Below are 21,473 nucleotides of genomic sequence, written 5' to 3'. Positions count from 1 at the left end.
GTAATTGAAAGTAGAGCTGTTGGGATTACAAATTATTTCTTGGGATATTTCAAAAGTTACTGGAAGGTGATCAGAACCGAAGTCAGCATGGGTAACCAGTTGGCTACAAAGATGACATGAATCAGTTAAGACCAAATCAATAGTTGAGGGATTTCTTGCAGAAGAAAAGCATGTTGGGCTGTTTGGATATTGAATAGTGTAATAACCTGCAGAACAATCATCAAACAGAATGTTACCATTGGAATTGCTTTGAGCATTATTCCATGAGCGGTGTTTTGCATTAAAATCACCAATAATGAAGAATTTAGACCTATGACGGGTAAGTTTCTGGAGGTCACCCTTGAGAAAATTCTTTTGCTGGCCTACGCATTGGAATGGCAAATAGGCAGCTATAAACGTAAGTTGTCCAAATTTTGTTTCAACAGAAACTCCCAAAGTTTCAAAAACTTTGGTTTCAAATGAAGAAAGAATTTTATGCTTGATTCGTCTATGAATAATGATGGCAACGCCACCACAGGGTCCATCAAGACGATCATTTCTATAAATCAAGTAATTTGCGTCCTTCTTAACCTTATGGTCAGGTTTAAGGAACGTTTCAGTTATAACGGCAATATGCACGTTATGAACTCTCAAAAAATTAAATAGCTCGTCTTCATTATCTTTAAGAGATCGAGCATTCCAATTTAAAATGTTTAATGCTTTAAAATCCATTACTGAATTTTAAAGTCATGACAATATTATTAGCAAATTTTACTCCAGTTTGAATAGCATCAAACATGGAGTTAGATTTAAGCATATCAGAAATCATGTCAATTAATGATTTCTGTAAAAATTCCATTTTAGGGGCAGTAATGCTTCCTAAGTCAAAATTGTCAAAATTTCCGTTAGAACGTTGGTTAGTATTTTGATTTCTACCCGCTGCAATAGCAGCATAGGTAGCTCCATTGACTCGCTGAACATTGTTAGCAGCGAGGGGAGTAGGTACAGATGAAACATTTGAAGCAGGGGTGATATTTGTACCTACGGGTACGAATGTAGAATTTGTTCCTCGCTGACCGTTGTTAACAGCAGAGGAATTTGTACCTGGTCGGAAACGTGGAGCGTTTCCTACCTGTCGGTTAGAACGAGATTGTAGGATCGCTTTGCGAGTCTTACATTCCCAAAAATTGGATTTGTGGTTTTCACCACAATTTGAACATTTAAATTTCTTAGGATCTTCCTTCACAGGACAGTCGTCCTTTGCGTGAGAGGAATCACCACAATTCATGCATTTAGCTGGCATGTAGCAATTTTTAGTTCCGTGACCCCATCCCTGGCACTTACGGCACTGAGTGAGGTTTTGGAAATTTCCTCCAGTCTTCCTGAAGTGTTCCCACTTCACTCGGACATGGAGCATAAGGCTAGCTTTTTCTAAGGCCTTAAGGTTGTTTAGTTCACTAGACTTGAAGTGAACTAAATAAAAATCATTAGAAATCCCGTTGCGCGAATCGCCAGGACGGGATTTCATTTTCATTTTGATTACTTGGAGTGGCACAACTCCAAGTAATTTTGCCAGTTCATCTTTGATCTGATCCAGGGATTCACCACTGGGCAGTCCTTTCATGACAACCTTGAACACACGTTCAGTTTTGGTGTCGTAAGTAAAAAATTTGTGCTTCTTCTCAGTAAGATACTTGAGAAGACATTTAAATCCGTCCAAGGTTTCAGCCAATACACGGCATTCACCCCGACGTCCAATTTGTAGTGAAAACTTAACTTTCACAAAATTCAAAAGTTCCATGCGAAGAGCATGGAAATCGGTAGTGGTTATCACAATAGGGGGAATCTTTTCCTTCTTGGCATTAAGCCGGGAAAGTTTACTAGAATTTTTCTTGGATGATGGATCATTCTCATCATCCGTGAGCAAATCAAATTGATTACTCAAATTAATTTCTTCAGAAGGGGGGTCAAGAGTTTGCCCCTTTCTTTTACGTTTAGGCGCCATGGCGGCAGTAAATTTTTTATCCAAATCGACTTCCAAGCAGATTACTATAAGAATCTGAAGGATCGAAGAGGAATTTTCCAAATCGATATCCAAGAAGGATTACCTCGGGTAGGGTCCAAACAAGGATCGAAGAGGAATAAGAGGAGTTGAACAAGGTAGAAAATTTTTACAGGTTGAGCACTGAAAAGTGCGATTATGCGATTATCCAAATCCACAGATCCTTGTTTGTTTCGGCAACTCGTCACTGTTCATGGAAGTATCGCTCCCTCACATCAGCAGACGGTTCCGCTAGTTTTCATTCTGATGACAACAAAAACAGAATCGTTGTATCGAAAAGTATGGCAGGAAATCCTGGAAGCAGCAGGTATGTTGTTTTTTGTTATTGAATGAAAAACCACAGAATTCACCATTCTTGATTTCATGAGCTGTTCTTTGAGGAAAACCTTTTCTTCTTTGACAATTGCAATATGTGTGTAAGAATATATTACAACAAATGTGAGATATTTTTTTATTTCTAGATGCGATTGATTTCAAGCTATAGTTCAAAACTTTGCTGAGTTTTCATTGCCAGATTACTTAACCGCTATCGCTACTAATCTTGGATCTAAGTAAATATGTAGCTACGTCACTTATGATATGATAAATAAAGACCAACAATTGAAATGGCCTTAACTCAATTTTGTAAACAAACCTTGTAAGGCCATTTTCTCGCGAACCGAAGTCCGCAAAGACAAACCAACATAATGAACAGGAGTTGAGGCCTTTTCAATTGTTGTGCTTGAAATAATGGATTCCAAACTGTGTTTATTAAATAAACTATGTTCCTTTAACTTGTATCAATTTTTATTCAACGCTTAGCCTAATTTAAGCATTGCTTACCATGCCCGAAACAGGTTTCTAGAGTTGCACAGCTGCAAGGTATTTTATGCCTAACGTCAATTATGCCTAACGTATATTATGCCTAACGTCCATTATGCCTAATGACTTTATGCCTAACCTCCATTATGCCTAACGTCCGTATGCCTAACGTCCGTATGCCTAACGTCCGTATGCCTAACGTCCGTATGCCTAACGTCCGTATGCCTAATGGGGTACACTCAGTGCCAAGTACTCGACACCACTGAAAAAATAAAATTTCGAGAATATTTTGAAACGTTTTCGGTTAATTTCGAAATCTATAGGAAACCAACAAATACAAAGAGATTAATACCAACTGGTGGAAACTAACGATTTTAAATTGCTTTACTTCTTGACTAGCTTATGGGTCCCAAGCAAATCGATTAACATTCTCTATTTTAGTTTAAATTCTAGTACTACACTATGTTTGTTTTGATTCGCCATGAAAGTTTGACATATATGAGGGGTTCATGGATTTACCTATGTTTCGAGGGGTGCATCGATTAGCTTGGGACCGAAGATAGTACCAGAGCTGAGCCAAAAAGTTAAGCACGTTTCTTCGGGACCTTCTAGTCTTAGATTACCTCTAAGGCATTAACAAGCTCTTCAAACCACTTCCATCAACACAAAATGGCCAATTTTCACCACATGGTTCACAGGATGCAAATTCTTCCTCCTAGCCTATGTATCGCTAAATCAATGGAAATAGCTCACATTTTTTAAATCGCTAGAGTTAGAGGGTATAAAGAAAAAACAGTTCAGGCAGTAATCGATAGAAGAAAAAGGAACCATTTTAGGCGCATTATGACAACTCTTACACCAGTAATTGAGGGTTCAAAACGGGTAGCGGTGAAATTAGACTTTACCAAACCATTGAGTTCAAAGTTTAGAAGTTTTGGCTTGGATTTAGTATTCAGCAACAGGACAAATCAGCTAAAAACATTGTTAGGATCAACAAAAGATTCAATAAATGTCTTAGGGAAAGCAGGTGTCTACAAAATCTCTTGCTCAGATTGGAATAATACCTTCATTGGTCAGATGCAAGCTTGTGAATGCTCACTATGCTATTTTCAGATTGATTAACCTATAAAATATTTTAATGATAATTCTTATATATATAAGATGTAAGAAGAGAAGGTAAGGTATGTGTACGACTCATAAAACCTGTCTGTTTAGCTTTCAGAGAGTCACAATAGCGATTTGCTGTAACGATGAGCAACACGATATGAGCGAGCAATCAGCGATCATCAAATCGCTAGTTGACCTTCTGAAAGTACAATTCACAAATTTTACTTTTTTTACTTTTTCTTTAACTTGTGGGAACTTCGCAAAACTTCAAATATAAGCTCAGGGAAGATTGTAGAAATTAAACTAATTTGGTAGAAATTCTGGGAACTTCATAGACCTTCAGAAAAATTCGTGGAAAAAAGGAAATTAGAAAAGTTCTGAAAACTGCGTAGAAGTAGAAAATTCATTTAAATTTGATGAGCTTCGTAGAAGTTGACGGAACATTATTTTATTTTAGGGATGCACATTATTCATCGGGAACCTCTCCACGATTTCAGGTTTTAAGCCTCATGGTCTTGGAATAGTTGTGGAAATTACGTACAAATTCAATAAATTTCATTCATGTTCACGGAAAATCAACGAGAAACGTAGAAGTGCAGCAAACTTTGTATAAGTTTTTCGAATTTCGTAGCATTTTGAGGAGCTGCGTAAAACTTCATATAAGTGTAAGGAATTTTGAAAACGTTCAGAGAATTTTGTTAAGGATCTAAAAGTAGTTCAATACATTTCTAAGAACTTCAGGGATCTTTGCTTCAGCTTAGGGAACTTCGTTGCAGTTTTTCAGAGATCTTATTCCAAAAAACCTCCATGAACTTCTTAGCGGTTTTGGGAACTTCGCTAAATTTCAAGGAACTTTCTAGGTGTTCAAGAATATTTGTAGATGTCTTAGGTATGTTTCCAGAAGTGCAAAGATGTTCGGAGATCTTTGTTGAATTCAGAGAGATGGGAAAAATATGGAATTTGGAATAAATTCTTCGTAGAAGTTGAGGAAATTTTGTAAAACTTAAGTTTTGTAGGTGTTCAAGAAACGTTGCATAAGTTACAGGATATTCTTTCAGACATCCTTTCTAGACAGCAGGAAATATTCGAAAAATCTCCATATAGTCAAAGATATAAGTAAAGTTCACTGGATATTCGGTAGTAGGTTGATCGGGAAGCATTCAAAAGTTTTCCAGCCAATGGAATCAGAAGGAATCTTCAATGATGAATCTTGATTTTATGGTCATATTTGTACATTCTCTATTGGGAAGACCCGTGCCTTGGTGATTTAGCTATATTGTCAAAAATTTGCACTCCAACCGCTGAATTCCAGGCAGAAATGTAAATTTCTACACATACCTAATATGTATACATTTGTTTCCTTTCGATGAATTGTATGCCCGGAATTCAACTGCATGGATTAGCACATATAAAAAATTCTGTGATTTCTGTGTGTAGTTTTTGATTAAATAAATTAACTGGTAAAGCTCTTACCTTTCGATTAGATAGGGGAAATGACGGTTCCGGCATGGCAGACTATTTTCGGCTACCCAAATTTGGAACGCTAATTTCACTGGATGTTCTTAAGAAAACACTTCGCTGAATGCATTAAAACGATTCTTTAGGCTTTCAGCTTCAATTTGATTATATTTTTACCACTGAGAAAAAGCAATCTAGCAGGGTTTTCTTGAAATGAAACACACGCACTCTAAAAGGCTGCTGATTTCGAGTTGCCGATGAAAGCAAAGCTGTTTAACACGCAGCTCAAATAGAACGGTTGCCGAATAAAAAGATGTTGCCCACAATAGTCGCTCTCACTAGAGAAGATTGGAGCTTTGTAAAAGCGTTTCAAAACAGTTTTTGACTGAAATTGTTAGAGCAGCTGGCAGCAAAAGATTGTAAACAAACCAATACTGCATATGTGTGCGTTCCTGAGAGAAAAAGGCTATAGAAAGATGGTCGCTGCTTAGATTACCAAGAACACGTAAATTCCCCTATATAAATAAATCTTGATTTTATATACATAACTCCGAATGTTAGTTAGTCGAATAAAAAATTGTTCTGGATAAATGCTTTATCACTATTTTTTCTCTTAAAATATCAGAATCATGACATTCAAAATCCGGTATCTTTAAAGCTTGATGAAATTAAATTATAACCTGATTATTCACATTTTTTACCACAGGTCAAGATTAAAAAAAAATTAAATCTTAATTTTTTTAGCTTTCTTACCTCGAAGATTGTTTATCTGGAGAAATGCTGTGAGTTTCAGAATCTAGGTTAGTTTTCTAAGATCTTGAAATACAAATTTTCAAGACCAGAAGATTAAAAAAAATATTTGGACTAAATTTCGGCGATTTTTATTTTTATCAGGCGCATTTATTTTGTGGAGATTTTTTTTAAACTTTTGATTAGGTCAAACATATTATAATTATTAAAAAAAAATATTTGTTTTAAAAATAATGTACTAGAACTTTTATTAAATGACTGTCTAAGAAGGATCTTGCAATTTAATTCTAGTCGTATAATTAGGACAATTGATTCTAAATTCGAAGAATTTAGGCTAACAATCTGAATCAGATATATCCTGTTTTATTAGTTACACATTTCTGAAAACATATGGATTTATGGAACTATTTTTGTTTCAACATTCACAATGTTAAGAATTGTACATCTGCAGCATATGTATGTACGTAATTAGTGGATTTGTTAGCTATTTCGACGCTTTTGGACAATGCCTGACGTTTCCCAATTTTATCAATATTTTTTGTTAAAAATCAACAGTGCTATCGATGCGTAGAAATATTTCTGATCGATTGGTGATAAATTATTGAAATTGGTCCAGGGGCAGCTGAGTTATCAACGTTCAAAATCTTTCATAATTTCGTTACATGTTCAATTTTCGGTTTTCACAAAGTGTACCCCCATATAGAAATCACAGACGTAGTCCTACGTTAAAAAACTGTGCATCTTGAACATTTTCCTACGTCCTAAATGTATTAAATTTATTATGTGTGCTTTGAACCAACCATAATTTTATATAATTATAAAATGCAAACTCCTAGAATCTAATTTTGGTTCCTTTGTCTGAAATTTGACTGATGGTGAAATACTCAAAATCTAAAAAAAAAAATAGTTACAAAATTCATGAAATTACCTAACTCTGAGAATTTTCTTAAGTTTGAGATGCTTACTGTGATTTTATTACAAAACCCATGAACAAACGATCATTGCTTGTACAACATCAGTAAGCGTTTAAGGCTCTCCCGATCGAGGTCCCAATCGTTGGTATGGAATAAATAAAAACAAATTTATTGTTTCACCATTAAAATTATAGAAAGCCTCAATGTCATATTATTGGCCACAGAAAAAATGTACCCCAAAATAAGTAGCCTTGACGCAATTTGAGTAAGTTTTTATTTAACCGTAGTTTTGCAAAATTAGAAAAAAAGTGCAGCAGGCCCCCCTAAGGCCCCCTCCAGATAAATTTTCAAGCTACGCCTATGCATGATCGTTGGAAACCTGCTGATTTTTAGTACCTATTACTTAGTATATAAGTCGTAAGCTATGGTACCTATTGACTAGTACACGGAAAGAAATCCGATTCCATTTTCATGAATAAAAAATCATGAACTGAAAAAACTTGCCATCCCATAAATCGTTACAATGATTCATGATTTCGTCATGGAAATTCATGGTTTCATAATGCAGTGGAATCAAACCCGCTACAAGCGTTACGTGCAACGCTTGTATCGGTTTTGACTCCACTGCATTATGAAATCAAACCTTGGCAAACCGTATTCATATACCGCACTACATAGGTATCTGTTATACGCCTTTTGTCTTCCATCTTATACAATTTCTGATAGTCTAGTGGTCAAAGAATGGGTTTAATGATCCCAAGGTTCTTGGTTCGAATCCAGTCTGATGCTTTATATTTTAACATTTTTGGTTAAAAGTTAAACCCATAAATTTAGATCATGATTTCAACTCGGATGATCCATGATTTTGGGAATGTTTGCTGCGTTACGCAAAAGTTGCTCATGATATCATGAATATTCATGGTGTATTTTCATAACATTAAAAAAACACTTTGTTCATGAAATCATGAGACATTTTTCCCATTTCGGAGTTCGGATTTTTTCCCGTATATATAAGTCGTAGATAAAATATGGATTCTTCAGTAGTGTCAAGTCCCCAAGTCGAGCTGGTTTGATCATCAACTATTTGGTAAACTCACAAAAGCAACCTAGCCTTCTTGATTCGTGCACCTGAACGATTACTGTATTATATAGAATATATGTGAAATCTGTCGGCTTTATAATCGATTTCAAATAAATTTTCCACAATATGTGGACTAAAAACAAGCATCCAACATTTGGATCACGCAGTCAAGTAAAATCGGTTTCATAAACCGCTACAGCAAACTGTTACCACAAATCAACGATAACATGTTTTATACAATACTTAAAACGATGAAATTCTCCTTAAACCTTGGAAAAATGCTCCTATATTTTGTTGCCACTCAGATTTACTATCATGTCCGTGTATTTTTTAGTCAGAGGAGCGGAGTAACAGCAAGCGAAGATTCTAAAGAAAACGTTTCCAAAAGAAGCTTCTAAAATAAACTTACAGAAGAAGATTCTAAAAGAAGTTTTTTTGGACTGTTGCCTGTTGCCCGTCGCTCCGCTCCTCTGACTAAAAAATCACGGGTGGGACAGTAAATCTGAGTAGCTACGCAGGAAAAGAGCATGTTACAAAGTTTGAGAAACATTTCATCGTTTTAATATTACGTTTCCATAGCTGTATAAAACTGTGATAGTGTATCCCGGGCAAGAACCGATTACTGACCGATAACATCTGAATATTTGTATGTGGAATGATATCTTATTTTTGTATGCTTGTGGTATAAAACCTTGTTTTGACATTATTCCGCGTGATCTTTCAGTTTTTTAGAAAAAAAATAACACCTAAAAGAGTGACAGGATTAGTATTAGAAGGCAATTCAATTGACAAATTAGGGTATACTGGCATCAAATGAAGCGTTGAGTACCGTCGGTCATTATAATAACTAAATGTTTTAATAATTCGTTACTCATAGAACATTTTTCAGTTATTGTTTTTGGTATTTTATCACTGATTTCAAGCTCGTCAATACCAATTCAGGTTGCCTGTTATGCTATTATCATACCTGAAATTGGAATTCATAACTTATTTTCTCCTGCTCAGGATGTCACCCTGAAAGTTATCTTCTTCATATCAAGCTCATTTACCTAGAACTTTGATTTCAGAGGAAATTGATTTCCAACTATTATCGTCATGACAAACTACTGCTGAGAACATTTGGATCCTTCACATTTACATCATCCCGTCCCCCATCCGATGAGGAAACTTTCTGTCTCTTACCAATTTTCAACTCCCAACCTAGGCCGCTCGAAAATATGCTAAATAAACATCCCAAAAAATATTCATTACCATTTTGATTATCTGCATCATCGCTTGTTGATGGTCCACCACCGCTGCTGCTGTCGTCGCCGTTATCTACACCGGCCATCCGATTCCATTCGCTCAACACCGACGCCGGATCCGGTCCAACCACTTGGAAAGATCGCTTCGACGAGAAAGCACTGCTCATCACATTAAATAGCGTTGTTAGGATCGGTTTCATCAGGAAACCGCCGACCGGTTGCTGCTGCTGTTGTTGTTGTTGTTGTTGTTGCAGGCTGTTTTCCCGTTCCTCCCGATCCGCTGCTTCCTCGTAGTCCTCCAGGCCCTGTTCGTATCTACGGCGAGATACAGTGAGAGATAGGAAGAAAAACGACCAAGATGAAATATACACGCATTTACGATGACACCGACGAATAAGGGGTGGCGATTGGGAAAATAGGAACGATTTGTTTTAGTCTAAATGATCAAACAAGCATCATAGCCAGGGTTGCCATATATTCTGATTTAAGATAAACGGCTAATTTTTCCTGATTTTTATTGAAATTTTTATCTTGATTTTTATTAAATGATGCCCACCTCCCGCTCACCACTTCCAAAATTTGCGGCATATAATGTCAGTGACGACTTTTTTTTAGGCCCTCAATAACCTAACACCATCCTGATTAATCCTGATTTGTTGATCCTACACTCTTAGAAACAATCGCTGACATCGGTAATACCTGAACTGTTCAATCAAATTTAAGCAATTCAATTAGATTGATTATAAAATATATCTAAATCTGGGAACCCTGATCACAGCGTTGAACAGACTAGCGTTGCCAGCATTCCAGATTTATCTGGATTTACCAAATTTTTAGTCGTCTTGCCAGATACACAGGCAGACCACGTATATTTCCAGATTTTTTAAATATGTTCCAGATCTTCTCAGATTTTTTGAACATGTTGCTTTAAAAATATCACTGCAATTGATTTACCCTCTAATAAAAAAATAAAAAGCCAAACTTGGTACAGTAATTATTAAAGGCCGTCAGCGTTGGACATTATTGGAATTTTAAGGTAATTCTGAAAATAGTTCACAGTTAAGTGTGAGGCGAATTCTTTGTGAAATCAAAGGAGAATTCCAAGCTAGTTCTGAATAGAATTACATCCATCTTTGTGGGCTTCGGGGTCGTTTAGGCGTATTGTGAGTGCCATGAAGTGAGGGTTCGATTCTCGCAACCTGAAAATGTCCCTACTGGTCTAATGGGTGTGGTGCAGTGGCGTCGCGTCCACATGAGCAACCTGTGCACAACACAGGTGTAAATAATTTTAAAAAATGCGTTTAGATTAGTATAGATTTTAATGGTCACATTATAGCTGTACTTCTTTACTCTAGACCACAAGTGACCATGAATACACTATTTTATAGTGTGGTTCAATTAAACCTTTGACCTTGGTTTGCTTCAAAAAGGGTTAAATTCAGTTCGGATGGTCTGCCTAATCCCTAATGCATTGCTTTCTAACCATTTCGATAACACTACCATGACAAAACTCGTTAAATAGTGCACCTAAAAGCGAGCCTTTTTTGGGTGGCGGGTGGCAAGTTGGTGAATGGTCAAATGCCTGATGTAAGCCAAGCAGACCTTCTATCACCTCTTGAAACATACCACAAATTTTAAACAATAGGGTAGAGCGCTACTTCGTCGTAATCGCCCATTTCCGTTCTATCGATCAGAAAAGATCAATAATATCAATGATTTCACCATGCACAAATCAATAATAGGTTTGTTCAGATACGTTAGTTCTTTAGCTACAACATAAATCCTATTAGAGTGCATTGTATGAATATTTACGCTCATTGTTCTCAAAACAAAAGAAGCGGTTCAAGAGAATCCCCTTTTTCTACGTTTATCCGTAGGACGAAGAAAATCTAATGGCGTTTCAATGCGTTAGGACGGAATTGAAACTCGTAGAACGAATTCAGAATCAAGAAGCAGTATTAGATTTTAAACAATATCTCAACGATTTATGACTCTTTATCAAATCCAACGGTACGTATGGAAAGGTGAATAAATTTAGAAGTCATCTTTGACAGAAATTTTCCATTTTTTGTTTAAGCTCGTTCAAAACAGAGAGGTAAAGCGCGGCTTGTGCTTAGTAGGACGGAAATTAGATCAAAAACGCTATGTAGGGTTTGCACCACTGGTTGTAATTGAAGCTTTCTGCAGTTACGCGTCAAACGGGAGCAACACGGAAACAGCAGTCTGGTACGCTTTGGACGTTATCATACTTGCATACCGGTTTGAATGTGTAAGTTTAAATTTGAAGAACATTTGTGATGTATGGGTGCCCAAAGTGTGCATTTCTCGCTGTGCACTTGGATATCTGATTGCAGACAAAGAGAGTAATGAAGAAAGAGAGCGCAAAAGCCCCTCTCACTCTCTTGTCAGTTGTGAATCTCTCAATTACCGATAGTTCCCTGGTTTATTCTGATAGTGTTGTTCTGATCAATAAAGAGTTGATTAATTCAAGTTTGCTACCCAGGGAACTATGAATTTCTTTAGATTTTGACACTGTTTTGTATCAAAAAATGTTTTCGGAACTGTTTGACGGACATTCTTTATTACACTTAAGTCGCAAGAGTTAGCCTTGTGATAAAAACGAGAATTCAAGCTGAACATTGCATTAGGTCTTAAGTAACATTGACAGATTATCTCCGTCAACTTTCTCTTTAAATCTCCACGGCCATGCAAAGACATTCCCATGTACTTTCAGCACACCGATCGATAAAAGATGTTTTTATCTAGCATCTAATATGACAAACACAACAAGAAATGGTTATGTGCTCAAGTTATTAACGAAATAGAAAGTCGACGAAGATAATCGATCAATATAACTTAGAACCTAATGCAATGTTTAGCTGGAATTAGTTAAGTTTTGCAAATCCTCCTACTTCGGTTAACGCGAAAAGGGCCATTGTTAGGTAGTGATTACCCAAGTAAAATTGCAAGCTTTAAAGAGGTTTTGTAGCATTCTAAAATCTTAAATCGTAGTCTACAGAACCCTCATAAAACCAAAATTGTTACTTGGGTAATATAGTAATGGAGAAAATGTCCCTTGAATTCATGGAGCATTGAAAAATAAAACAAAAACTAATAGGGGAAATGTAGGTTATATCGGCCTACATGTCCCAAATTTGAGCCTATAGATAAATTCAGAAATCGATTAAATTTTCAATCGCGACCAAAAATATCCATTAGTACCGTTCTAATGATGCGTTCATCTAGATAAAATTGATAAATAGCAGACTTTTAGCGATGGACCCAAATTAGGGACATGTAGGCCGACATTACCTACATTTCCCCTATGTGGTGGAATACTATAATGAACAAAGCTTGGTGCACAGGTAAACAAATGGGGCACGCGACTCCTCTGGTGTGGTGTGTTGTCCGTTGTCTAGTGTTAAATAATCAGTCTGTGCAACCTCTGGTTGAAGACGGTGTCCATTGCCTTGTCAACTCTGATGACAATTGCATGGAGATTTTGTCAATAAAGGAAATACAATGAAATCATGAAAAATTCTTATGATGAAACTTAAGGAGTATGCTGATACGAATCGTGAGAATAATTTCAATGGAATTCTGTTCAATGTTTCTATGGAGAGAAAATTAAAAAAAATTAAAGCGCAATTTCTGGAAGACTTTCAAAACCATATTGGCAAAGTACTTGAGTACTTAGGTAATACTGAAAAGGATTTCAAAACAATTCTGATCTTACCTACAAAGCATTTTAAAGGGAATTATTGGATAAGTCTGAGAAGAGAAGAGAAATTGTTAAGAATATTTTAAGAATTGCATAGAGAAAAATGGACACAAAATTGAGCCAATTCTTTAGAATTAATACCAATTCACGGGAGCTGTGGGATTGGAGAGTGATTTATAAGAGATAACAAGAGGTAATGCGAAGAACTCTAAGAATGTTACTGGAAAAGTTTAGATATTTTCAAGATTATTTTAGGGGAATATAGAAAAGCAACATAATGGAATTCTAGGATGATTCGAATTGAACTAAAAAAAGGTGAAGATATCCTTGAAGAGTTCCTAGTAAATTCAGACTAACAAAAAAATTCATGATCTGGGACGCAGGAAAATATAAATTCCTAAATTTAGAATCATTGCAAGATCCTGAGGCTTCAAAAATGAAGCTATCAGACTTTCATTTTAGTAATATTATAAAATTATTCTTTAACATAATGATCATGCGAATAGTGGAGTTATTTGTAGTTTAGGTAAATTGTGTGTGAGTTCCACGATGTTAGGCTTTGATTCCTATTTCAGCCTGGTGAATTTTGCTTCAATATAAAATTGCCAACTGGGTGTTGTGTGTTGTATGATGTCAAGAATTAAACTGTAAATCTGATCAACCTCAGAGTAATATTAGAATTATTTAGAACTAATATAGGACTACATCGACTATTAGTTAAGGGCATATTTTATGCTGTTTTTAACACACATTTAACTCAATTTTTGAAATGCTGCGTTATGAATATTTGAACTTTTTGGGCACACCGTGTCAATACTTTTCAACTTTTGAATGATTTTAGCTGTATGGTAGAAGATTCACAGTAAGAACAGATCACAGACCTCTTGTCTATCTGTTTAATATGAAGAAACCAACGTCAAAATTGACGAGGATGCGTATCGATCTAGAAGGATACGATTTCGACATTGTATACATGGTAGGTAAGGAAAACGTAGCAGCAGACGCATTATCACGCATTGTTACTACATCGGAACAACTTAAAGCTAATATTTTACTAGTTAATACGAGATCGATGACGAAAAAATCGATATCTCCGAATAAAAATAAGGAAAATAAAAATTATGAAGATGAAAAAAGGGAGTCTGATCAACCCCGCATATATGAAGCCGAGAGTCCTACGGAAATAAAAAATTTACTAAAACTGTCGACAGCCGTAGTGGACAATATAATAAAATTCAACGTGAGAAAAAGAAACAAGCTTGTCGCACAAGTGCATCAAGATGTAAGAAATGGAAGTCAGATGCTAGAATTTGCTCTTCCAGAAATTGAGAAAATCACGAAATCAAGACGTACGCATAAAATATCGCTCTCTGCAGAGGATATAATTTTTCAAATAGTACCTTTAAATTACTTTAAATTAATGGCAAATAACATTTTGAAAGATTTGCAAATAATTATCTTTAAGGAACCAAAATTCATTACTGATGTTAACGAAATTCAAACAATTTTACATAATCACCACAACACACCCACAGGAGGACATGTAGGACAACACCGATTGTACCAACGTGTTCGTCAATATTATAAATGGCGTGATATGAAAGGGTCTATTGCTCAATTCGTAAAGCGCTGCGAATTGTGCAAAAGAAACAAAATTATCAAGCATACAAAACAACCGATGGTTATCACCACAACACCATCGAGAGCATTTGAGATCATATCAATAGATACGGTAGGACCTCTACCGAGAACCATTAATAACAATCGCTACTGTGTGACAATCCAGTGCGATTTAACCAAATATATTGTAGTAATTCCGATTCAAAATAAAGAAGCCAACACTATAGCGAAAGCCCTAGTGGAAAACTTTATTCTAATATATGGACATTTTATGGAATTGCGATCTGATCAAGGAACAGAATATAAAAATGAGATCCTTGAGCAGGTATGCAAACTCCTACAGATAAAGCAAACATTTTCAACACCTTATCATCCAGAATCAGTTGGATCATTGGAGAGAAACCACAGATGTCTTAACGAATATCTGCGGTCATTTACCAATGAACACCAATCAGACTGGGATGACTGGGTCAAATATTACGAATTTTCATACAACACTACACCCCACACAAGTTACTTGGGTAATATAGTAGTGGAGAAAATGTCCCTTGAATTCATTGTCTTGTCAACTCTGATGACAATTGCATGGTGATTTTGTCAATAAAGGAAATACAATGAAATCATGAAAAATTCTTATGGTGAAACTTAAGGAGTATGCTGATACGAATAGTAAGAATAATTTCAATGGAATTCTGTTCAATGTTTCAATGGAGAATTTTTTTTTTAATTTAAAGCACAATTTCTGGAAGACTTTCAAAACCATTTTGGAAAAGTACTTACCTTAGTAATACTGAAAAGGATTTCAAAACAATTCTGATCTTACCTACAAAGCATTTTAAAGGGAATTATCGGATAAGTCTGAGAAGTGGAGAGAAATTGTTAAGAATATTTTAAGGTGATACTCTAAGGAAGCCTTAGCGTGAAACTTCAAAGCCACAAATGTCAGCTTTCACAAAACATACAAATTTGAAATTGCTACTCTCTGTTTGTAGTAGCACAGCAAACAAGGAGTAGCAATTTCAAATTTGTATGTTTTGTGGAAGCTGACATTTGTGCCTTTAAAGTTTCACGCTAAGGCTTCCTTAGAGTATCACCTTAAGAATTGCATAGAGAAAAATGGATACAAAATTTAGAATTAATACCAATTTGGGGGAGCTGTGGGATTGGAGAGTGATTTATAAGAGATAACAAGAGGTAATGCTAAGAGCTCTAAGAATGTTACTGGAAAAGTTTAGATATTTTCAAGATTATTTTAGGGGAATATAAAAAAGCAACATTATGGAATTCTAGGATGATTCGAATTGAACTAAAAAAAAGGTGAAGATATCCTGTGAAGAGTTCCTAGTAAATTCAGACTAACAAAAAAAATCATGATCTGGGACGCAAGAAAATATAAATTCCTAAATTTAGAATCATTGCAAGATCCTGAGGCTTCAAGAATGAAGCTATCAGACTTTCATTTTAGGAAGGTAATAAAATTATTCTTTAACATAATGATCATGCGAATAGTGGAGTTATTTGTAGTTTAGGTAAATTGTGTGTGAGTTCCACGATGTTAGGCTTTGATTCCCATTTCAGCCCGGTGAATTTAGCTTCAATATAAAATTGCCTACATTGGGCTACAAATGGTGAGTCGACAAACTGGAAGGAGTGTTGTCCCAACAGCTCTGGTCCTCACAAGTTCCTACCTCACGCTTCCACGGGTCAGCCGATGACAAAGACCGCCAGCAAAAGATGCTGGTAGCGTAGCCTGGGCAATGTCACCACGATAAAAACATGGATCCGGATCGTGGTGATAGCAAAGTGAGGAGGTGCGACCCTCGAGCGTCTGTTCACCATGGAGGTGCGGCTCAAACAGCGTCTGTCTCGGAGCGAACGGCTGAATAAGAAATGCTGTATCACGTCAGCTACACCTAAGGTGGCAGCCCCACCAACATGATGTAGGTATCGCGACCCCGGTGAGGTAGCATACTGAAACCCCCAACATTACTCAGAAAAACGAAGAAAGAGAAAACAACGAACGGAATTTTCGGCAACCGACCCGGCAACGAAATAAGGACAATGAATGGAAACTCGGTACTTGGAATGTCAGAACCTTAAATGAACCTGGACGAGTGGGCCTTTTGGCTCGTGAACTGCAAAAAGTGAATGTGAGCGTAGCTGCTATTCAGGAAGTACGGTGGCCTAGATCCGGAGAACGTGAATTCCGGGCGGTGGATCCCATCGCCAACACTTCCTTCAAGTACCATATATATCACAGCGGTGGCGATAGGGCAGAACATGGAGTAGGGTTCATAGTGATCGGGAAGCAGATGAAGCGTGTTATGCGGTGGAGACCGGTAAGCGACCGCATCTGTGTATTAAGGATTCGGGGCAAATTCTTCAACTACAGCCTGATCAACATCTATGCGCCAACCAACGATAAATCCGATGACGTGAAGGACGCGTTTTATGACAGTCTCGATAAAACTTATGATGAGTGCCCAAAACACGACGTGAAGATTGTAATCGGAGATGCAAATGCGCAGGTCGGGAGGGAAGATTTCTTTCGTCCAATCATTGGTACAGAGAGCCTACATACAGTAACCAATGATAACGGCCTGAAACTGATAAACATCGCCGCTGCTAGAGGTATGGCCATCAGTAGCACCTACTTTGCACGCAAGAATATCCGAAAGCACACCTGGAGACACCCAAATGGCGAAACTTGCACCCAGATCGATCACATGTTGGTCGATGGCCGGCACTTCTCAGATGTCATTGATGTAAGGACTTTTAGGGGGCCTAACATTGACTCAGATCATTATCTTGTTGTCTGCAAAATTCGGGCGCGTCTATCGACCGTTACGAATTCAATGAACCGGAGATCGATGCGTTTCAATATCCATCGCTTGTCAGTAGAAGGTGTTGCTGCAGAGTACCGCCAGAAGCTTGATGAGCGGATTAGCGAAATCAACGTGAACGAGGACCTCAACAATCTGTGGAACACAATCCACGGAGCGGTGAACACAACATCACAAGAAGTGATAGGTACAGCTCAAAGACGACCACGTAATGGCTGGTTTAATGAGGAGTGCCAGAGGTTGACGGATGAGAAGAACGTTGCCAGAAGCCGGATGTTAGTGTCTGGTACCCGGCTGAACAGAGAGCGGTACAAGGTAGCAAGGGCAGCTGAGAAACGAACCCACCGCAGAAAGAAAAGGCAATACGAAGAACGCGTGATTGCTGAGGCGCAAGAAAGTATGGAACAGAACGATATGCGAAGGTTCTACGCGACTGTCAATGGTGTGCGGAGTAAAACAGCGCCATCTCCCGCCATGTGCAATGACCTTGAGGGGAATTTGCTGACAGATAAAACAATGGTGGTTGCCAGGTGGAAAGAACATTTTGAGACATTGTTGAATGGAGAGAGTGAGGGAGTATAGAGGAACAGAGTAAACATCGCAGACGACGATCAAGCTGTGGAGCCTCCAACGCTAGACGAGGTTAAAAAGGCAATACGTGAGCTGAAAAACAATAAGGCTGCTGGGAAGGACGAGCTCCCGGCCGAACTTTTCAAACACGGAAGTGAGCAGCTGCATCAAGCAATCCACCGTATTCTAACGAAGATATGGGAGGACGAAGAACTGCCTGCTAGCTGGTTGGATGGCCTCATTTGCCCATTATTCAAAAAAGGGCACAGACTCGAGTGCGCCAATTATCGAGGAATAACTCTTCTGAATTCGGCGTACAAAATACTGTCACGCGTTCTGTTTAACAGATTGAGACCGCTTGAGGAGTCCTTCGTCGGTGAATACCAGGCTGGTTTTCGTGAGGGCCGATCAACGACGGATCAAAAAAAAAAAAAAATACCCTGCGTCAAATCCTTGATAAATTCCGGGAGTACAACTTGCAGACTCACCATCTGTTTATTGATTTCAAAGCAGCATACGATTCAGTGAAGAGAAATGAGCTTTGGCAGATTATGCTAGAACATGGATTTCCGGCGAAACTAATTAGACTGATTCGCGCAACGCTAGATGGATCGAAATCAAGTGTAAGGGTTGCAGATAAGATTTCGACCTCGTTCGTGACCATAGATGGATTGAAGCAGGGCGATGCACTTTCAAACTTACTGTTCAACATTGCTCTTGAAGGAGCGATTAGGAGAGCTGGTGTGCAGAGGAACGGTACCATCATCACACGATCGTACATGCTCCTTGCCTTTGCGGACGACATCGATATCATCGGAATTGACCGTAGAGCAGTGGAAGAGGTGTTTGTGCCTTTTAAGAGGGAGACGGCGAGGATTGGGCTCACGATAAGTTCTACCAAAACGAAGTACATGGTAGCTGGTAGACAGCGTGGGAGCAATAGTGGTGTTGGTAGTGTAGTGTTGTTAGATGGTGAACAATTTGAGGTAGTGGAAGAATTTGTGTATCTTGGAACACTAGTGACATGCGATAATGATGTTACCCGCGAGGTGAAGAGACGTATTGCATCTGCAAACAGGGCCTTTTACGGATTACGTAGCCAGCTGAAGTCCCGTAGCCTGCAAACGAAAACGAAATTCGCTCTGTATAAGACGCTGATACTTCCGGTAGCCCTCTACGGCCACGAATCGTGGACGTTAAAAGAGTCTGACCGGAGAGCATTTGGTGTCTTCGAGCGTAAGGTGCTGCGAACAATACTCGGTGGTAAACAGGAGAATGGCATCTGGCGGCGTCGCATGAATCACGAGTTGTACCAAGTGTATAACGGTACGGATATAGTGAAGCTTATAAAACACGGCAGACTACGGTGGGCTGGGCATGTAGTGCGGATGCCGGAAGAACGACAAGCAAATATTATATTCAGCAGAGAACCCGGTAGAGGTCGTCGACTCCGGGGTAAACCTCGGACACGTTGGCTATTTGCAGTTGAGGAGGACATCAGGTCGCTAAACGTTCATGGCGACTGGAAGCGATTGGCTCAGGACCGAGTCCAATGGAGAAGAGTACTTCGTTCGGCGTTGAATCAACCTGGCGATTCGTAGCCCATCAAGTATCAAGTATCAAGTATAAAATTGCCTACTGGTCCGCTGGGTGTTGTGTGTTGTATGATGTCAAGAATTAAACTTTAAATCTGATCAACCTCAGAGTAATATTAGAATTATGAAGTTTTAGAGAACTGGTTTGAGACATTCCTTGATTCTAGTAAATTAAATATATTGGCTGGTGATTTTAATATTAATTGGCGTGATAACCATAATTCGAATCATTTGAAGCGTTTAGCTGAGTTTTTTAATTTAAAGCAAACTGTAAATGAGTATACGCGTATTTCCAGGCACAGTAGAACTTTAATTGACCACGTTTATTCCAATTTTAATTCCATTTGTTCAGTTACGGATACTGATTTGAAAATAACCGATCATGAGACTTTAGTCATTAATGTCTTAGACCATGTTAACGATAACGATAATTTTGTAAAATTGAAGTGCTGGAGGAAATATTCGAAGCAAGCTGTTTCAAACCTTGTTGAGAGAAGCCTGGATTTTCCATTCGCGGACGGTAACTTAGATGAATCTACAGCTGTTCTTAATAACGCTTTGAAAACGTGTACCAATCAACTAGTTGAGCAAAAGTTTGTTTCTTTGAAAAACTCGAACAGCTGGTACAATTTGGATCTTTTGCGTCTTAAACGGAAAAGGGACAAATTGTACAAAAAGTTTTGTAGATCTAATAATGACAATCATTGGGCTAGGTACACAATCGCGCGTAATAAGTATTCACAATCGATAAAGAAAACTCGTTGTGAATATGTTCAAAGGAAGATTGATCAGCATCAAAACAACAGCAAAGAGTTATGGAAAATTTTGAAATCTTTATTAAAACCTAGTAATTGCAAACCGCGGTCCATAACTTTTAATGGCACATTAGAACAGTCAGAACAAGTAATTGCAGCTAAGTTTAATGATTATTTCGTAGATAGCGTTTCATTGATTAATCAATCTATTGAATTGGTCGATGAACCTGACGAAATAAAACAGCCAGTTAATAGTAGTTGTAGATTTGAAGTTTTTCACCCAATCACATTAGATGAACTTAGAGTTATTTGTTTTTCATTAGGAAAATCGGCTGGAGTAGATAATGTTAATGCTAGAGTTATTCAAGATTGCTTTCATGTCATTGGCCACATCTTGCTGGACCTTATTAATGAATCATTACAAACTGGACATGTGCCACAAATTTGGAAGGAATCCTTAGTGGTCCCTATTCAAAAAGTTGCTGGAACGATTAAAGCCGAAGAGTTTCGTCCCATCAACATGTTGCACACATTAGAGAAAATTTTAGAACTTGTTGTTAAAGGCCAGCTGTTGGAGTATTTAAATAGTAATAGTTTGTTGATACCAGAACAATCGGGATATCGGGAAGGTCATTCTTGTGAAACCGCGTTGAATTTGGTATTAGCGAAGTGGAAAAATAACTTGGAGTGTAAAGATACGATTGTTGCTGTTTTTTTGGATCTTAAACGCGCTTTTGAAACAATTTCTAGGCCCTTATTGTTAAGATCAATCAAGCGCTTTGGAATTACGAGTACTGCATATAAATGGTTTGAAAGCTATTTGTCTGACAGAACTCAACGGACTGTTTTTAATGATTCTGTTTCCAGTCCCGTGGGGAATAACCTTGGAGTGCCCCAGGGAAGTGTATTAGGGCCCCTGTTATTTATTATGTATATTAATGACTTGCGACGTGTTTTACGATTTTGCGACATT

At 37.7% G+C, this 21,473-nt stretch overlaps 1 protein-coding gene across 1 annotated transcript in view; it reads right to left on the bottom strand.

The window, feature by feature from the left end:
- The window catches only part of LOC135708214 (uncharacterized), a 125,944-nt gene that overhangs the window by 36,584 nt on the left and 67,887 nt on the right, over positions 1-21,473 (bottom strand). The window contains exon 2 of the mRNA XM_065230221.1: positions 9,404-9,711. Within this exon, the coding sequence (XP_065086293.1) occupies positions 9,404-9,711 (308 nt within the window). The remainder of the gene's footprint in view (positions 1-9,403; positions 9,712-21,473) is intronic.

This window comes from Ochlerotatus camptorhynchus, unplaced genomic scaffold (genome assembly GCF_037179485.1).
Source record: "Ochlerotatus camptorhynchus isolate MF236.1 unplaced genomic scaffold, CSIRO-AGI_Acam_v1.1 ptg000026l, whole genome shotgun sequence".
Lineage (NCBI taxonomy): Eukaryota > Metazoa > Arthropoda > Insecta > Diptera > Culicidae > Ochlerotatus > Ochlerotatus camptorhynchus.
This window is presented reverse-complemented; position numbering and strand designations above follow the sequence as displayed.